General features: G+C 35.8%; 1 protein-coding gene across 2 annotated transcripts in view; it reads right to left on the bottom strand.

Moving 5' to 3' along the window:
* Nucleotides 1-944: 944 nt before the first annotated feature.
* Nucleotides 945-20,460, bottom strand: part of ITCH (itchy E3 ubiquitin protein ligase) — a 118,790-nt gene continuing 99,274 nt past the window's right edge. For both annotated transcript variants that reach the window (XM_019733743.3, XM_088789192.1), the window contains exons 19-25: nt 20,293-20,426; nt 19,833-19,973; nt 14,705-14,825; nt 14,153-14,257; nt 12,151-12,247; nt 6,579-6,651; nt 945-4,364 (exon numbers count right to left, since the gene is read on the bottom strand). In XM_019733743.3, coding sequence (XP_019589302.2) covers nt 4,265-4,364; nt 6,579-6,651; nt 12,151-12,247; nt 14,153-14,257; nt 14,705-14,825; nt 19,833-19,973; nt 20,293-20,426 — 771 coding nt within the window. In that variant the 3' untranslated portion in view covers nt 945-4,264. The remainder of the gene's footprint in view (nt 4,365-6,578; nt 6,652-12,150; nt 12,248-14,152; nt 14,258-14,704; nt 14,826-19,832; nt 19,974-20,292; nt 20,427-20,460) is intronic.

Raw genomic sequence — 20,460 nt, forward strand, 5'->3', positions numbered from 1 at the left:
AAGAAACTCTTGCCCACAGTATCTTTGCTTAATGGGAATCTGTTCCTAAGAGTTCAACATTCTCCTTCTGAGGTCTCCACTGAAGACTCCCCTCTCCTTGCCAACCAGGAAGATTCCCCTGGATCCTCTCCCCACAAATCACCACAAAAGAGCCTTGTAGACAGAGAAACTGACGATTAAAATGGGTTAGGAGTGACATCAGTTTTTGCTCTGGAGTTACACAATGTGAGACACTCTTCCTAAAAGTTCAGAGAGCAGCCAGTCAGCCACAGCTGAGTCCCAGTTTGATTCTTTGTAGAGTGTGGGGCTGGAGAGCCAAATGGTCAGTAAAAACTACTAATTTTCCCATGAAGATTTCCTCATGCTCAGGGGGACATCTTCCCCTTTTCTCTTAGCCATACTAAAACTAGAGCTTTCTAAGCTACTTATGTGGGACAGATTAAACAGGACAGGGTCTACTTCTCAGGACCCAGGATGGACCTGCAGTTTCTGTCCTCTAGTCACTGTTACATCAGCATATTAAGAAATCCCACTTCCCTTAACCTCTCTCCAGTAGTTCTATTTTAAACGAGAGTATGATTATCTGGTTCTCTTATAAGAAAAATGTCCACTGAAGCCACTGAGCAGGAGAGCTTATTGAGAACAGTCAGTCTTGGTAGCTGGCTGGTGGTACTCTACTCAGCACCCATGGCTGGGGTCCTGTCCTAGAGCACCCGTAGTTGTGTCAGAAAAGCAGATGTCTTCATTACGGTTCTCTTCAACATAGGCGCTAAATCCAATATCATCTTGGTGGGTCTTTCTAGTTTTTTTCTACCCACTCCACAGTACAGACAGGCTGTAATCCGGCCACTTACAAAAGCAGAAATCTATATGATCTGGTCATATAGAAGGCTTCTCTGCAGGTGGGGAAAACCGTATTCAAGACTAACAGAAAAGTGGGCAAATGAAGGACCAAAAAAGTTTAATTATAAACAGTCTTACATCTTTTAAGGAAATGCAAGTGAGGCAGCCCCCTGAAGGACCTTTTAAGAGCACTTGACTCCTTGTGATATTTGTAGTTACCTGAGTATTTGAAATTACAGTTCAAGAAAAAAAAGGAATGCCAACAGTAACATACAATCCAGTGCTGTTATTCCCCGTTTTTAGTTAATAAAGCGTAGCATATATACAAATAATTTTATAAATAACTCTAAAAGAAAAACAAAAAAATGAGGGGGCTGGAGATACCAACAATATTAAATAGAAGTAGTTAGCCTAAAGGAGTTTAGAAGAATGGAGTTACATCCCAAACGAGAAGGGATATACATATAGAGAAGTCTTAATTCCATTGAGTCCTCCCTAATAACATTTCAGATTATTAATCAGATAAAGAGTGGCGAGTGGGCTTGACTGAAATAGCTCATTTAGGTTGAGACCTTTGTGGGCAGGTAAATCATGTTTCATTTAAATTTCTGATGAATTGACATTGGTATGTCAATTTCTTGGTGAAAAATTAGTACCTGAATCTTTTAAATAGAGTTATTGTAAGTCTTACGAAATTAGATTCTTCTGCACGATAAAAAATCATGAAAGACAGAACAGGAATCATTATTATGAGCACTGGATCACTTTTAAACCACTCTATTTGATGAAACCAGTGAGGTCCTTCCCTCCTGACCCAGGCTGTGAAATGCTGCTTTCCCCAACCTCCCAAAAGAGCAGAAGAATAAAGCAATTGCTCATTTTACTTTGTTTTTATTTCAACATAACATGCAGTAAAAAAAAAATTTAACAGAATTTATTAGCATTTACAATGCTTACAAAGAAAAAGGACTCTAAAAGCAATTTAGTTCAGATTTAAGAAATCGCCCTAATTGAACACTTACAATAAATCTATTTCCAAATGTTCAGTTTGGACCAAAATTTAAGATAGCATTTGGTAGATATTTATGTCCGCTGTCTATTTGCAGTATTTTTATAAAACCTCTGATTCTTGGGATATCCAGCCCCCATTTTCCTAACACAGCAGGGAAGACATATACATGTGGCCACTTAAATTAAAGGAAGAAATGGAATAAGGGCGATCCCAGGCTGCAAAAATATATACAAGTATTTACCTTTTCCAGAACTAAACGTTTCTTCCATAAAAATATTAAATAGCCAAGCCCTATAGAACTAGGGCCAGGGCTACTTAAAATATAACTATTCTGTATTTTAAAAATATAGGGCAGAAAGCCTTTTGGGTGATATTTATACATTTTCACACAACATTTCTAGGTCCCTAAATGAATCATCAAGCATTATGTAGAACCAAAAAAGTCTACTTTCTTACATTATTTCTTAATTTAATCTCATAAATCTCTAGTAAATATTGCAGATAACTACATTTTAATATGAGAATTCACCTCTATAGGAAGTTTTTATAGAAGGCTTAATTTCCGTAGCGATATATTACCAAAGGTCAGACTTATATAATGAATGGGTAGTTGGCAGACATTCGCTCTGTAAGACAAAGCAATAGCATTTTCCCCCCCACCAACAAAAAGGCAGAGTGTCCCTACTTTGGAAAAAACTAGGGCTTTTAGAACCGTAATACGTACATTTCCTGGAGTATGTGGAATAAAAAAATAAATAAATATAGGGTTGGGGAACGCCTAATCTCCCCCTTTACACTGACAATTTCTGGGTGAGGCAATCCTTTCACTCATGTAAGTCTGCTTTGTGATGGCAGTGTTTTATAGATACATGAGTTTAAAAACGTTTTTGTTGTTGTTCCAGGATGTAAAAGAAAGAGTAGTTAAGGATAAAAAACACTTTTTTTTTCCATATGGAACAGGGCTTTGATACTCAGCTTATTTTTGGCTCATGCTACTTGTTCATGCTATATTACTGAAACCTGTCAAAATCCCTGTTTCACGAGTTAAGACGCTGTCCTCAGGGTTCAGCTATGATAGGTACTCAGCTGGCTTAGGCTTCATCCCACTGTCCATAAAGTCAGCAGCTTTCTTGACAGTCTAAGCTACACCAAGTTAAAAGAATTAACTATAGAGAAAGTCAAAGTGCATTAATCGAGTACTAACGGAGCAGTCTAAAATTAAAGTCATGGAGAAAACCTGTTAACATTTTTAAGGGTGAAGAGACTATCCAGTTCAGGACAATGTAAAGAATGGAAATGATTACTCCAACATGTGTCAGAGAAATGAAAGATTTGAAGACTTTTAATTCACATAGAGAATACATTTCTGTGTTTACTAGAATTGTATTGCTAGTAAATATATCACTCTTTCTTTTTAGCCAGTACCACAGCTCTGTCTCCCTAATAAAAATGTAATTTTCAAAGATATTTCACTGACCTCTATTTGGGCTCGAAAATACTCTAGTTATACTTCGAACTCCTTAGCAATAATATAACTGACGTTGTTGGATTATGATAAAATTATAAAGATGCAATTTATATATAGGAACATACCAAAATTGTCAATGATGGCCTTCAATGAATTCAGCTAATTCCAATTCTAGGTTAATTTTTATAAACAGTGAAGGAAGCACAATGTTAGTATTATTTGTAAAGTTTAACATTTGCAAGCCAATTAAAACAATCAAACTTCCAAATGAAGAGAGTTATGGAGTCATTTGCAGGCTGGGACCAACTTATCCTTGAAGTTGAATGAACAAAACCACTTTCTAGAGAGATGCAAGTGTCTTGCATCACTTTACAGGGATAACATCAAAATGATGCATGGATTCATGCTCCGGAAAAGAAACAACCGTCAGGCTAGGCTGAAATGAGGGAGAGCACAAGCCAGTTTACTCACGTTCCCAGAAGCTGGGGTAAGTTTGCACTTTTAACAGATACCTCTTACCAAGAGGCTTAACAGAAGATCTTACATATTTCAGTTACCAAGGGACTTCCCTGCATATCTGCAGAATCTCTAAAAGAAAAAAAAAACCTACTCCCCCAAGTGAGACTTGACACACATATACATAATTGTTGTTAAGGAAACAATCTAGTGGAATAAGACAAGGTAGAATTCATTGCTATGTTAAATCTCATGTTAAGTTAGGTTTTGACTAGTCATTTGCAGATCTGATTTCTGGAAATGTTGAGTAGAAATCCAGAATCACTGGGAGATAAATCTCAATGATAACATTAATTTACTTACACTCAGATAATTCTCTAAACAGTCACATTCCAATTTACAACAAGATGTGCAATAGGCAGAGAAGAAAAAGGACAAACATTGCAAATAAGTTTTTGTCCTTCGGTGGTGCAAGTTCTCAGAAGTTACTCTTGTCCAAATCCTTCTGTTTCTTCAATGGCAAATAACAGCTTTTCCTTCAGTTGCTCATAGCTCTTGTAGGGTGGCAGGTCCAGGCGGTTAAAACTGAAAGTAAGAATTGTTAGCTTGAGAAAAGGAAATGTAAAAAGAATCATATATGGGCAACATGGTATATAACATTGGGTTTAAAGTCATGCAAAATTGGGTTAAAATCCCAGCTCTGTCACTGAGCCTTTGAACAAGGGCTTTTACCTTTGCAAGTCTTGGTTTCCTCTTTGGTAAAATGGGAATAACAATATTTACCTCAGGGTAAAGAAGAAACAAGCATACATACACATACACACCCCACAGTGCCTGGTGCTCAGCAGGTACTCAATAAAATGTTAGTCCTTTCATACTCTCCTACCCACCCTAATCTATATCAGTGGTCAGCAAATGTTTTCTGTAAAGAGCTAGATAGTAAATATTTTAGGCTTTGTGGGTCATGGGTATCTTATCAAAAGGTGTTAAGTATACCACTTTAAAAGTAAGAAACAATTTTCTGATCTAATATCTAATATTCTGCTCCTACTGAATTTCTCTGTCCTATTAACTGTGAGTTTTTAAAAGGGCATCTTCTAATTTTGGGCCGTATTAGCATCACCTTCACAAGGTTAACAGTGAAATCTGCCTTAAAGCCTGGCCTTCTGCTCTATTTTCAGGATAAGACCTAGGCAAAATGTTTGGCAACAGAAGGAAAAATAAATTTACAATTATGACTTCCGTTAGTTCTGTGTTTCCCCGAAAATAAGATCTCACCGGACAATCAGCTCTAATGCGTCTTTTGGAGTAAAAATTAATATAAGATCCGGTCTTATATTATAGTATATAGGACCCGGTCTTGCTTTACTATAATTACTTATATTAATTTCTGCTCCAAAAGACGCATTAGAGCTGATTGTCTGGCTAGGTCTTATTTTTGAGGAAATAGGGTTCGTGCAAATGGAAACATGGAACTTGACAAAGTAATGAGGCTAGCTCTAATGTGTGACTGAGACAAGCTGTTCTCAACAGTGTAATGGTAAAGTCTGTTCTAAGCTTGAAAAAGGGGACAAGAGGTCAAATCAAAACATGTGTACAAGATAAAGGTGCAAAAATCAATTGTATTTCTATAAACTAGCAATAAACAATCTGAAATGAAATTAAGAAAACAATTCCATTTATAATAGCTTCAAAAAGAATAAAATACTTGAGAAATTTAACAGAAGAAATGCAAGGCTTGTATAATGAAAACTAAAAAACATCACTGAAATAAATTAAAGAACTCCTAAATAAATGGAAAGACATCGCATCCGCATGGATTGAAAGACTTAGTACTGTTAAGATGGCAATACTCCTCCAAATTGATCTACAAATTCAAAGCAATTCATATCAAAATTCCAGCTGACTTCTCTGCAGAAAAGGATAAGCTGATCCTAAAATTCATATGGAAATCCAAAGAACCCAGAATAGCCAAAACAATCTTGAAAAGTTGGAAAAAGCATACCTCCTAAGTTCAAAACTTACTACAAAGCTAGAGGAATCAAGACAATGTGGTACTGCCGTTAAGGATAGACATATAGGTCAATGGAATAGAATTGAGAATCCAGAAATAAGCCTGTGTATTTATGGTCAGTTGATTTTCAACAAAGGTGCCAAGTTATTATTTTTTAAAAAACCATATGTATGTATATGTATGAAAATATAAAGGAACAGACAATAAAACAAATAAAAAGGGCACATGAAGAAATTAAAGGAATATCCAGCAAAGTCCTCCTATGACCACAGAAATGTCTCAAAAAATAAAGTTCAAATACTGTTGATGTTAGGTCGAATTCCAACATATTATATTTAAGATTAAGGTTGGTTGTTTTGTACATTTTTGGAAATATGGTAAAAGTACATTTATAATGAGAAAATAACATTTTTGTTCACCACTTTAGAAAGTAGCTCTCCCAATAGCTATCTAGACTTGATTTTTTCTTGTGCCTTCAGAGAAAGTTAAAAGTTTTTTAAATATCACATTAAAAAAAAACTCAGGGATGGGAAAAGAGATTGCAAATAAACAAATTGTCTTGGGGTGATGGAAATAATGTTAGAACTGATTGTAGTGATGCTTACTACGTAAACCTAAACATCACTGAATTAAAATGGGTAAGTTTTATGGTATGTAAATTATGCCTCAATAAAGCTGTTAAAAATAATTCAATACAATGGGGAAAATATTTCACTTCTGATTTCTAATAGGTTTTAAATATCTATAGGATACCTGGAAAAAAGCTATTTTCTGATTTTACTTACCAGGTATGACTTCTGGGTAACCAATTTTCTTTCCCAACTTTTTCAATGCAGAATTTCTGTGGTCCATTGCTCCCTAAAACATAGTGAAATCATCAAGAGTTTGATAATGTAATGGTTCTCAAATTGTGATCCCCAATCCAGCAGCATCAGCATCACCAGGGAACTTGTTACCATGTTTCTCCGAAAATAAGACCTAGCCGGACCATCAGCTCTAATGTGTCTTTTGGAGCAAAACTTAATATAAGACCTGGTATATTATATTAATTGGATTATATTAATTATGTTATGTTATATTATATATTAAAGACCTGGTCTTATTTTACTATAAGACTTATTTTACTATAAGGTCTTATAGTAAAATAAGACCGGGTCTTATAATATAATATATATATTAAATATGTTTGTATATTTAATATACATTAAATATATATTATATTAAATTAAGTATTTAATATTATATTAAAGACCCGGTCTTATTTTACTATAAGACCGGGTCTATAATATATTATAACATAATTAATATAACATAATAAAATATAATATAATAAAACAAGACCGGTCTTATATGAATTTTTGCTTTAAAAGATGCCTTAAAGCTGATTGTCCGGCTAGGTCTTCTTTTCGGGGAAACGTGGCAGAATCACAAATCCACAGGCCCTATACCCAAGCCTACTGAATTGAACCAGAAACTCTGGGGGTGAGGTGCAGCAATAAGTGTTTTAACACGCTTCCAGGTGATCCTGATGAGTGCTAAAGTTTGAGAACCATTTTGTTAAATGCCTGAGAGGAAAAAAGGCAATTTCATCTAGCATTCCTTACCCAGAATAACAGAATATTATAATACCTCACATAACAGAACACTTAAAAAGCTTACATTTGTTTTAAACATAATAGGGAAACTACAATACACTGTCTTACACAATAGAACTTAATTTAAATATAAAATTGTTAAAACTTTATAAAATGTAAATAACCTAGTGAATTCAATATTAACAACACTGTGCATGTAAGTCCTGTAAGGCATACTGTTACACAACTACACACACCCAATTCTAGCCTCTCATTTATCTTCTGTTGGGGACAGCTATGGATGGTGAACTTATGGCACTGGTTTTCTCAAAGGTCACTAATGCTCCCTAGGAATCATTTATTGGTGGTCACAGTGATTGGTAGTGCCACTGGACTTTTTAATTAGAAGAGGCTAATAAGCACACTAAATGTTCTGCAACATATTGGCACAGTCATACTCAAAGAATTTTCTCATGTTCCACCTGACTAAACTTAGTACAAATACAAACCGGTAATATTTTTGTATTAATATTTTGTATTAACATTTTGTATAACATTGAAGTGTTTCCACAAGTCATTATGTGAAAAGCCTAGTAATACAAGAAATGGTCATTAAAAGGACAGTTAAAATTAAATAATTAAGCTTGAAATTACTTAGTTTACTCACTTTGCACATTCTCTCTGCTAAATACCTGTATTACAGCATTTCTAACCACAAAGGTGGAAAATTTCATTTAATAGTGCTAATTAATATTAACAGAATGGTCAGAATTGCTTTTAATTCTAGGCTTAGAATCAAATATTAAAACAGCAAAGAAATATGAAATGAAGGGAACTTAGTGAATTTCATTAATAAAGGCTATTTTACAAATGTGTCCTACCATCATCCTGAATGCTTTCTAAAATTTTATGGAATGGTAAGACATCAAGTTGTAAACACTATATACTGTAATAATTATTTTTTTTTTATTGTGGAATATTGGGGAACAGTGTGTTTCTCCAGGGCCCATCAGCTCCAAGTCGTCGTCCTTCAACCTAGTTGTGGAGGGCGCAGCTCAGCTCCAAGTCCAGTCGCCGTTTTCAATCTTTAGTTGCAGGGGGCACAGCCCACCATCCTATGCAAGATTTGAACTGGCAACCTTGTTGTTGAGAGCTGGCGCTCTAACCAACTGAGCCATCCGGCCACCTTTCCAGATGCTCTGTGACAGCTCATTGTCTTCACTCTAGTTGTGGAGCATGCAGCTCACTGGCCCATGTGGGAATCGAAACAGGAAATGTGTTTTGAAGAGCTAGCACTCTAACTAACTGAGCCATCTGGCCGCCCCTGTAATTATTTTTTGGTTGCCTGTTGTTTTCAATCTTACTCTGACACTGTCCCTAAAACACACAACTTCTATGTAGACTCTTGCATTTATGGTTCTATTTTCAGCCAATTTTAACTTTCAAATGATATGGTCTGAGGTCTTTTTACATATCAGAGCCCTGGATTGTAGTGTAATTTCATGATAGACACTACACTTTAAAATAAGATCTACCTCATTTTTCTCCACTTTGATCATCTATAATTTATTTTGGCAGGTTGTAATGCAGGGACTCAGCTCCCGCTTCTAGCACAAGAACGCAGGATACGGGGAGGCCAAAAAGGAACACCAACGGAGGAGCCACAGACAGGGGAGTCATACCACTATATTCTTCTGCCAGTACCCCAACGAGGTCTTCCTGCACCCCAGTCTTGCTGGTGGCTGGGCGAGACACAGGAAGTAGGATCCACAGGAAGTAGGATCCACAGGAAGTAGGATCCACAGGATCCACAATCCGTCATCCGCACTTGCTAATCCCACTTGCCAGCTGCAATCCGCGCCAGCTAATGCAGCCAATCAGTGGCCAATGGCTAACTGGTTACAGCTGATTGCAATTTTCTTTTTAAATAGTTTTTTTTTTTTTTTTTTTTTTTTTTTTTAAAGATCTGAGTCTTGTTTCTTTGTGGTTTTTTTTAAGATTTTTTTTTATTGGGGAAGGGGAACAGAACTTTATTGGGGAACAGTGTGTACTTTCAGGACTTTTTCCCAAGTTGTTGTCCTTTCAATCTTAGTTGTGGAGGGTGCCGTTCAGCTTCAAATTGTTGTCCTTTCAGTCTTAGTTGTAGAGGGTGCAGCTCAGCTCCAGGTCCAGTTGCCGTTGCTAGTTGCAGGGGGCGCAGCCCACCATCCCTTGTGGGAGTTGAACCGGCAACCTTGTGGTTGAGAGGACGTGCTCCAATCAACTGAGCCAACTGGGAGCTCAGCGGCAGCTCAGCTCAAGGTGCCATGTTCAATCTTAGTTGCAGGGGGCAGAGCCCACCATCCCTTACAGGACTCGAGGAATTGAACTGACAACCTTGTGGTTGAGAGCCCACTGGCCCATGTGGGAATCGAACCGGCAGTCTTCAGAGTTAGGAGCATGGAGCTCTAACCACCTGAGCCACCGGGCCGGCCCCAGCTGATTGCAATTTGATCACAGCTGATGGCCATCTACTACCTAGCCAGCACCTTTCCATGTGAGGTCGAGAGCCTGGAAACTGCTCTCTGGGACTCCGTCCCTACACAGGTATATTATCCCTACTTCATTTGGGTTTATTTCCCTCTTATTATATTTTATATCTGTTCTTCCATATTCCAGTGTCTCTTTTACAGAAGGGCTTCTGATCATAAACCCAAACACTTTCTTTTAAGTAGGAATAAGTATCTGACTACTTATCAGTGTCTTCTAACATAGTTGTTCCCAAATATACATGTATTGAAATAAATTTTATTTCATTATAAGTTACTTTTTAAAAATTTCTCTTACATTCCCATCAGTGATATGTGTGTGTGTGTGTGTGTATGTATGTATGTATATGTATATATATATATATATATATATATATATATATATATATGAAATTTTTTTTGGGGGGTGGTAGATTGTAGATACATTATTTCACATCTATCCATTTCATTCCAGAACATTAAAGAGGGTATTAAATGTTATAAAAGTGTTATAAAAATGGGATGTTAGATCTGGTAAGGTCGAGAATCACCACATTAAATTATTATATACACCACTTACAACTTTCTACTCCTATACTGGGTGGAAGGTTAAATCAGATGGCCTCTAAATTTCTATGAACCACAACCTCCTTGTCTCTGCCTTCCGTGGGTATTGTGTTTAGACAGCCCCACCCAACCCCAAATATTATTCCCAAGGGCAAACCTAGTTCACATCTCTTTAATGATCAGACTTCCAGGTTAGACTGAGAAGCCTGTACCAATTTTTTCCTCTTTTTGGTCACTACTCTTTATCTTCCCAACGCCTAACATGGTTTCTCTTTTCCAAACTAGAGCACATTCTCAAAGGTGCCCCTCTTCAAAAACAAACATAGAAATCATCCTCTTTGTATCACTGGATCAAAAACTTCCCTTTTAAATTGTTTCTGAATGAGAATATTTACTTCTCCTCCTCAGTTTGGCCTCTCTTTTAAACCTGCCTCTAGGCTATTTCTATCTCATCCCTAATTGCAGATGTTTGAAGCATCCCTCCTCCCCTACTTTTCTCTGTATTCTATTTCTGCATAAGCCCACTCACTCTCACAGCTTCAAAGGTCACTGCTCTGATGACTCTAGTTACCATCTACAACTCATACTTTGGTAACAATGCTAAAACTACTCCCCCCCCAATAACTGCTACTTGGTTGTCTGGCAGTTGCCTCAATAGTCAGCAGATGCTAAGCAACTCATTTTCCTCACCCAAATATTCCAAACCATGTTCTTTATACTTCACAACTTCTCCACTTCTCCAAGTTTCATAACATGATATTTTTGACATTCTTCCTTCTTATCTCATCTTTTAATCAAGTCCTATTTCTACCCTTGGAACTTCTCTAGTCCTTACTCCTTCTTTTCCATCTCCACTTTCATCTAAGATCAGGTTCTCATCATTGCTCCAATAATTTCTTCCTGTCTCCAGGCTCTCCCCATCTTTTAATGCATGCTCTGCCTTGCCATCAAATCTTCCTCAAATGTAGCTTCAGCAAGTTTTCTGCTCTCCAAAGTTTCCATAGCTTCCAATACCCTCAGAGTAATGTCCAAATTGTTTTGTTTGGCTTTTAAAGACTTAAATTGGTTCCACACTGTATCCAAAATTACCTGAGTTCTTTCAATTGTGACTCGCTGCTTCACTTGAAGCAGGCTTAGAGATCACAACTTCTATTCTATCAGACTCGGCATAATATTTGTGTTAAAGACTTGAATTTAATTAATTTTTTAGTCACAAAATAAATATTCTCATGGTCATTCATTTCCAAACAACACACATTTTAATCAGTGACTACTATGTGACAGGCACTATGCTAAGTGCTAGAAATAAAAAGATGAAGATATAGATCTTCACCTTAAGGAGCTCTAGGTATAATAGGGAAGAGTGGTGAACACATCATTAAAATATAGTATAATACAACCAATAGTGCCTGGCTCATAGGAGACACAAAAATGTTTGCCAAATGACTAATGAACAAACAGAGTTATATGTAGAAAACAGCTATCCTACTGAATTAAAACGTGGGGTCTAGCCTAATGGTTAAAAATGTCTAGAGGTAAAGAGTACAAAGTAATATAAAAGTTTACACAAAACCAGGTTAACTAGACTATTTAAGAAAACAGCTACGCTTACCTCTTATTTCTGATAAGTTATATATACACACAGTGATGTGACAGCAGTGTGGTAAAAAATTTTTGTATAGGAAAAATGTTCCTGTATATATACATACCCATGAGGTCAGCAAATCCTCCAACTGGCAATCGGCAGGTTCCAGTAACAAACTGTAGAAGTCTCATTCTCTTCTCATTATCAATTTCTTTAACAAACTATTAAAAGCACATTTAAAGAGATATATAGGTTGTATATTATGTTTAGCATACTAAACAATAAAGAAAAACAATCACTTCAAAACCTTAAATGAACTCCCAGTGTCAGAGGCACTAGATAATGACTGTGCCCACCACTGTGGATGGCGGAGCTTCTCCATGTTTGTCAAAGCCCCACCAATCTATATAAATCATAGGACCACATCCTGATAGGGACGTAGAAAAAGAAGGGTACCCTGGACCCAAGAGCTCCCTACTCATGCAGTCTCAAGATCAGCTCTTCTAGAGCAGCCCTTCCTTTTTGCCCTTAGATCTGCCTGTCTTATAGGATATTCATGTGGTTACACAGGACACATAGCTTGAGTCAATATACATTTTTCGATTTTATTAACAAACTAAATGAAACTCACTGAATTCTGATCCAGACATACCCTAATAACTTCCTTCTCTCAATATTCCTTAGGTTTCGGTATAGCTAAGCATTGCCAGGATTATGTGGCCTTCAACTCCTATATAATTCTGACTCAAAATATTAGGTCTCTGGAGGATGCTTTCTAGCCTGTAGCACAAGTACTTTGGCTCAGCCCAATATTTTTTTCTAAAGAATAATTTTTATCCTATTGTATTACTGTCGAGTAAAATGCTCATCCTATTTGTTACAGAAGCTTAGTTCATCCAAGTTTCTTATGAATTTCTTTATGTGAATAGCAGAAATTTGAATTAAAAAATTTATTGTGGTAAAATATATGTAACATAAATATCTACCATTTTAAGTGTACAATTCAATGGCATTAAGTACATTCACTCTGTTGTATAATTATCATCACTATTTCCAGAACTTTTTTATCATCCCCAAATTCCGAATGCATTAAACTTATCTCCTCACTTACCTCTCACTCCAGCCCCTGGTAACCTCTATTCTACTTTCTGTTTCTACTTATTTGCCTATTCTAGATACCTCATATAAGTAGAACCATACAATATTTGTCCTTTTGTGACTGGCTTATTTCACTTAGCATAATATCCTCAAGGTTTATCCATGTTGCAGTATATGTCAGAATTTCCCTTCTTTCTAAGGCTGGGTAATATTCTATTGTATGTGTATGCCACATTTTGTTTATCCATCTGTTGATGGTCACTTAGGTTGCTTCCAACTTTTGGCTATTGTGAATAATGCTGTTATGAACATAGGTATGTAAGTATTTGTTTGAGTCCTTGCTTTCAATTCTTTTGGGTATACCTAGGAGAATTTTTGGATCACAAGTTAATTCTATATTTTACTTTTTGAGTTACCACCAAACTGTTTTCCCCAGTGGTGGAACTTTGAAAACCATTTTACATTCCCACCAGTAATGCAAGAAAGTTCCAATTTCTCCACATCCTCACCAAGAATGATGATTTTTCATTTTTTTATAATAGCCACCCTAATGGATGTGAAATGGTATTTCATTGTAGTTTTGATTTGCACTTCCCTAATGATTAGTGGTGTTGAAAATCTTTTCATATGCTATAGCAGACATTTTTTGAAGAGATACCACTATGATTCCAAACCAGGTCTCTTTCTTAAGTTTGCCTTCTGAATATCATCTAATTTTTAACGAGGTATGAATGATAGAAACCATACTTTAGACAGTTCTATAAAATTCCAAAGCATTTAGATTAAATGCAAGGGAATCTTATCATCTGGAGTTATCTTATATTCTGGGCAAAGGTTCAAGGTATGGGTTTCTTACTTGGCAATAGTCTCAAAACGATACTGTTATAATCTGTATGCATTTATTACAATGCATAGATGGAATAAGGGGACTGAATATACTGGTACATTTTGTTCATGACTCATTTCCACATATAATAAAAAATTTCTAAAAAATTACGGTTTGTCAATAGAAATAAACTGAGACAGACCTGCCAAAACCACATGATTTGTTTGCTTGTCCTAGTGTAATGACGGTAGATGGTATGTCTTTGCCAGTCAGTCAAATCAATCTCTTGCATTCCACATAAAAGGACCTTTAGGAATAAAAAAAGACAAATGGTTTCTTTAGGTAATTGTACAACCTATATAAAAATGCTAGATATAGTTAAGACAGGACCAATATTAAACAACTTTCAAAAAGCAAATTAATCAGGAAGCTTTGGCTTATAAACTGTGTATTAAGAATTGTATCTACAGTACTCATGAAAGGTGAGTTTCCACGTATGGTGTCATATATTCACGTAGTCAGGTAAGTAAATCATTCATTGTAGAGAGGTTCTGATAGTGATACTTTTTTTCGGTAATATTTTTACATATTTGGATAAATTATGGATCTTTTAAAACACTGGGGATGCTTCAAAACATCTTGCCTACATCAAAAATACTACTGCCACTAGAAATATGGGAAAGTGAGCTGAAAGCAGACAACTGAAGGCATTATTTACCAGCAAGCTGCAGAGGAAAGAAGAAAAACTCATTACCTCTAACTCCTTTGCGTCGAAGTACTGCAAATACTGCTGGGGAAGAATTTCATTAAAGCCCTCAAAGAAAGCTTGTGTCTGTTCTTCAACACCTCGGGACAACCTCCATTCAGCTACCATTCTGGTAAATAGACATAAAAAAAGGCCATTAGGAAGTTTAGATTTTTACCTTTAAATTCTGAGTGTAAAAATAGTTTCTAAAAACTTATGAAAAACTTCAAATATATATTAAAGTAGAATATAATGAACTCCATGTACAGATATCCCAGCTTCAACACAATACCAACCTTATTTCATTATGCCTCTACTAATACCCTATATATAATTTCATTTTAAACATAAATATTCCAGTATATAGCTCTACAAGAAAGATGTGTTTTTTAAAAACACAACCACAATTCTATTATCACACAAAAAAGTGAATAATAATTACTTTATATCCAATGTTCAGTGCTCAAATTCTATTGATGGACTCAAATTTTTTTTTAAACATTCCTTGAGTCAAACCTAAAGAAAAGTTCATACACTGCAAAAGTCTCTTAAGCTTCTTTTAACTTACAATTTCCTTCTGACAATTTTTTGAATGAAAATATTTTTAACGAAAATTCTCCTCTACTAAATATTCTTAGATTACAACTTTGACTTTCTTCTAATCTTCATCTATATACATACATATTAACAGTTAAAATCACAACAAACAAACTGTTTTTTCATTTTATTACAGAATATTTTCTAACAATTTTAATAAGCAAATAAATGTGTATTTTAGGTATTTGATTCCTTGATGACAACTTAAGACAAGTCCCAAAGTTTATTGAAAAGTGAAATTTTGGAAAATGGCAGTGTAGGTTGTATTGGACTAATCTTCCTGGTGATTATAATGATAAACTCTGGGGAAATTATAAAAAAAAAAAAAAAAAATGACCTCAGAGAGAAACCAAAGGCAGGCAGAACCTGGTGGGGATGAGATTTCTGAAGGAAGATGGAACACTGGAGCAGATCCACATTTACTAGGCTTTTCCCCAGGGCACTTCCCAGTTGACACAGAGCACTGGGGAATAGCGCTCAGATGGAAAGCAACAGTCTCACTGGGCTGAGGAAACAAGAGGCAGGGAGCCTGAAGTTGCCAAAGCTGCTACGGGAAAATTGCAGAAAGAAAAAGAAGACAAAGAGAAGAAGTTCCCAAATCTGCACAGAAATGTACTTCAAATCCTTAGCTGACTCCTAAATACAAATGTAGAGGATAACAGGACTTCAGGGAACCCAGTGCAAAAAACAACTAGAAAGCCAAAGACCCAAGCTGAAATTTCAGCAACTACTTAGCGTTGGAGAGACAGAATTTAAGAGTTTGTATCTCACCAAGTTACACAGTAAACACTTTGTGCTTTCCATTGTAAGAGTAAGGACCAGGTTCTAGGAATAAAGGTTATGTTTTAGGATTACAGGCACAATGGAAATGTATCAGCTCTAGCTCGCTCCCACAGGATCAACGTGATCTACCTTTAATTTAACTACCCATCAAAACAAAACTCAATATTCTTCAGAGGATGAAAAAAGAATCCAGTCTCTACCAAGTATCACCCACAATTAAAAAAAATGACTACATATACAAAGAAGCAGAAAAATGTGACTCATAATCAAGAGAAAAAAGTCTATATACTAAGGCCCACAGATGGCCCAATATTGAGGTTAGCAAAGACTTTTTAAAAAGCTATTAAAGATGTATTAAAGAATTTATAGGGGCGGCTGGATGGCTCAGTTGGTTAGAGCGTGAGCTCTTAATAAGGTTGCCAGTTCGATTCCCACATGGGCCAGTGAGCTGCGCCCTCCACAACTAGACCGAAAAAAACAGCTTAAGCTTGGAGCTGAGCCAGTGGGCGACTGGTCAGCTTCAGTGGTTAGAGCGCAGTGCTCATAACACCAAGGTCACCGGTTTGAGTCCCACATAGGCCAGTAAGCTGTGCCCTCTACAACTAGATTGAAAAACAATGACTTGACATCCTGGAAAGACACACTGTTCCCCAATATTCCCCAATAAATTAAAAGAAAAAGAAAAGAATTTATAGAACAAGATGGACAAAATGAGTAAAGAGATGGAGATTCTCAGCACAGAAACTCTTACAAGAACCATATGGAAATTATAGAATATCTGAAATGAAAACTTCATTGGATGAGCTTAAGAGAAGGCAAATTCAAAGGCAGGTCAATCAAAATGATCCAAACTGAAAGACAAATTTTATATATATATATATATGTATATGGCATCTGAGAACCATGGGATGTTATCAAAGGTTAAATATACATGTAACTGAAGTCTCTGAAGTATGTAGAGGGAATCAAGCAAAAGGAACATCCATAGAGATAAACGCCCCAAAATGACATCAATCGCAGATACAAGAAGCTCAGAAATGCCAAGAACAAGTACACAAGAAATCACAATTAGATACATCAAAATGCTAAAAAATAAAATTAAAGAGAAAATCTTTTAAAAGCTAATGGGGGTGGGGGGAAGGTGGGAGGGCATTTCATCTAGAACAACAATAGTTCACATCATTGAAAATAACAGAAGGCAACAATAGAATGATATTTTGAAAGAAAGTGTTTAAAAAAAAAGAAAAAAGCTATAAACCTAGAATTCTAAATCTCATAAAAAATATCCTTCAAAACTAAAGGTGCCATAAACATGTTTTCAGATAAAAGCTGAGAGAATTTATTGCCAGCAGGTACACACTAAGGTAAATGGTGAAGAAAGTTTTTAAAGATGAAGGGAAATGATCCCACAGGGAGAAACAGATTTGTGGGAAGAACAGAGAACCAGAAATGGTAATGTGACTAAATACAAAAGACTATTTTTTCTTAATCTATTGTTTGCTTAAAGCAAGAATAATAATGTATTATAGGGTTTATAACATAAATAAAATATGGCAACAATAAACACAAATGGCTGGATACAAATGGAATCATACCATTATGAACCTCTTATATTGTACAAGTACTATAATATTAATTATAGGTTATATTTTATAAATATATTAATAGAATATTATAGTGGTACGTTAAAGATGTATATTATTATAATCATTAGAGCACTCACTAAAAAAATTAGAGATAGGGGCCAGCCCGGTGGCTCAGGCGGTTAGAGCTCCATGCTCCTAACTCCGAAGGCTGCCAGTTCGATTCCCACATGGGCCAGTGGGCTCTCAACCACGAGGTTACAAGTTCAATTCCTCGACTCCCGCAAGGGATAGTGGGCAGCGCCCCCTGCAACTAAAATTGAACACGGCACCTTGAGCTGAGCTGCCGCTGAGCTCTCTGATGGCTCAGTTGGTTGGAGCACGATCTCTCAACCATAAGGTTGCCGGTTTCGACTCCCGCAAGGGATGGTGGGCTGTGTCCCCTGCAACTAACAATGGCAACTGGACCTGGAGCTGAGCTGCGTCCTCCACAACTAAGACTGAAAGGACAACCACTTGAAGCTGAATGGCACCCTCCACAACTAAGATTGAAAGGACAACCTGACTTGGGAAAAAGTCCTGGAAGTACACACTGTTCCCCAATAAAGTCCTGTTCCCCTTCCCCAATAAAATCTTTAAAAAAATAAATAAATAAATAAAAAGAATTAGCGATATAGTTAACCAACAGGAAAGATAACAAAAGAAAACTAAAAATGTATTAATTCAAAAGAAGGCAGAAAAGTAGGAACAAAGGAAATTGGAAAAAATAAGGTGGCAGACTTAAGTCCAAGCACCAGTAGTAACATTAAATGTAAATGTACTAAACAATGCAATTAAAAAGTAAAGATGATCAGGCTGGATAAAAATAAACATGCTGCTTATAAGAAACATACTTTAAATACAAAGACACAGGACTGAAAGTCAAGGATGCGGGAAGGTATACCGTGAAGATTACTAATCACAAGAAAGCTGGATATATTAATATTTAAAAAGTAGAAAAGCAGTCCCAGAGGAGTCCCAGAAACTGGAACTCAAGAAGAAACAGATATGTGAAATCTAACCTTGAATTGGTGTTGAGAATATGTGAATGAACTAAAACCTCTTCAGACTAAAATTATGAACCCATGCAAAGCATAAGAAATGATACACTATAAACCATTATTTTACTTATAAATTTTGCCTGAACTTACAATATTCCCCATGAAAATATCTGCATATAAATTTGAGATTCTTTTCAATGACACGATGTTACATAGGCATAGTAGTTACAAAATCAGTATTTAAAAGAGTGATCTAACATTACTTCTACCATTAAATAAAATTCCAACTTTTGGAGAAAAAGTGAAAGTTCTAAAATGATCAAAATTGTTTTTTTATCACTGTGTAAATCTTCAAAATTCTGGTTAAATTGAAAATATACCAGAAAAGGTATATGAAACCTATTAGCACCCGCTAGACTAATTCTTTGTAAGGTTTAGTTTGAATTAACCTTCTAGATAATTCTGCTACCCTGCTGCCTCTAGAAGAACTTGTCTTACTTCTCTCACTGCCAAACTTGTTGAAAGAGAAATTTAGACTGTCTGCTTAATTTAGTCCTTAATTTCTTATAATCTGGCTTCTAATCTACCACATGTCTAACTGTTCTGTTCTTTTAAGGGTTATCATAATTTATTAGCCACCACATCGTCTAAAGATCCCTCACTTTCCTTGGCTTCGGAAATGCAGGACATGGCAGAATGGAATAACAACTCTGAGATGATGACAGCACCACACACAGCATGGCTACTCTTAGCTATTTACTACTATGTGTGACTTGTCCTTTCCAGCTACTATATCTCTGCTCATAACTTCTGCTCTCATTTCTGAAAACTGAATCCTACCCAACCTTCAAGGCTCAACTTAAATATCATCAGTTACTTGCTCCATGATTACAATGAGATGAAATGAAGTCTCCCTCCTTTGACTTCCCATAGCACTTTCCTTGTTCCTTTCTCAACAAGATAGAAAAAGTGATCAATCATATCCTTAATAATACACAATCAGTTCTCATAATTATCAATAAAAAGGCAAAAATTATTTTGTGAACTATTGTCCACTAGTATTACTAGGCAATTATCAATGTGTTGTAATACACAGAAAGTCTAAACTATGTCAAAAGGAGCACTCTCTCTCACCTGATATATTCTTCTTTGTTTTCTTCTGTTACAAGAATATTGCCGCCATTGGGTTTCAAATCATGACTCTTGATTTCACCTAAAATTTCTTTATCAACGGAGAAGTACATTTCCAATCCACATTCCTCAATATTGTTTTCTCTGCACAAATGAAATTGACACGATTTGTTACTCTAATTCAATCATATAAAAGTTTTTAACTAAAGGACTATGATCTTAATTACTATTACTCTATAACATCAAAATAATAAGAAAACTAAAAAGTTATGCTCTAAAGTCATATTTTTGCCTAAGAGCTTGGGTTATTTCTGTAAAATGTATCACATTGAATAATGAGACAGATTTAATGTAAACTGTTTAAATTCAATAAACCAATTATATGCTTACAGTTTAGATAAGTTACCACCATAATGAAAGCATATAGACTATACATTGATAAATTAAATGGAAATAAACTTACTTAACCCAGATGAGAGAATTGTAAAATTCTGGATCAATAGATTCTAAATCCTTGAGTCCAACTGGTTTGTTCAAGATACGCTTATAGAATGGCAAAGAAAAGCCTGTGTCTATGAATTTCCCATGGAACAGAGCCTATGCAAGAAGAAAACAATACCACTTAAGGAAA

The sequence above is a fragment of the Rhinolophus sinicus genome, chromosome 13 (genome assembly GCF_057876585.1).
Source record: "Rhinolophus sinicus isolate RSI-liver-muscle chromosome 13, RSI-T2T, whole genome shotgun sequence".
Classification (NCBI taxonomy): Eukaryota; Metazoa; Chordata; class Mammalia; order Chiroptera; family Rhinolophidae; genus Rhinolophus; species Rhinolophus sinicus.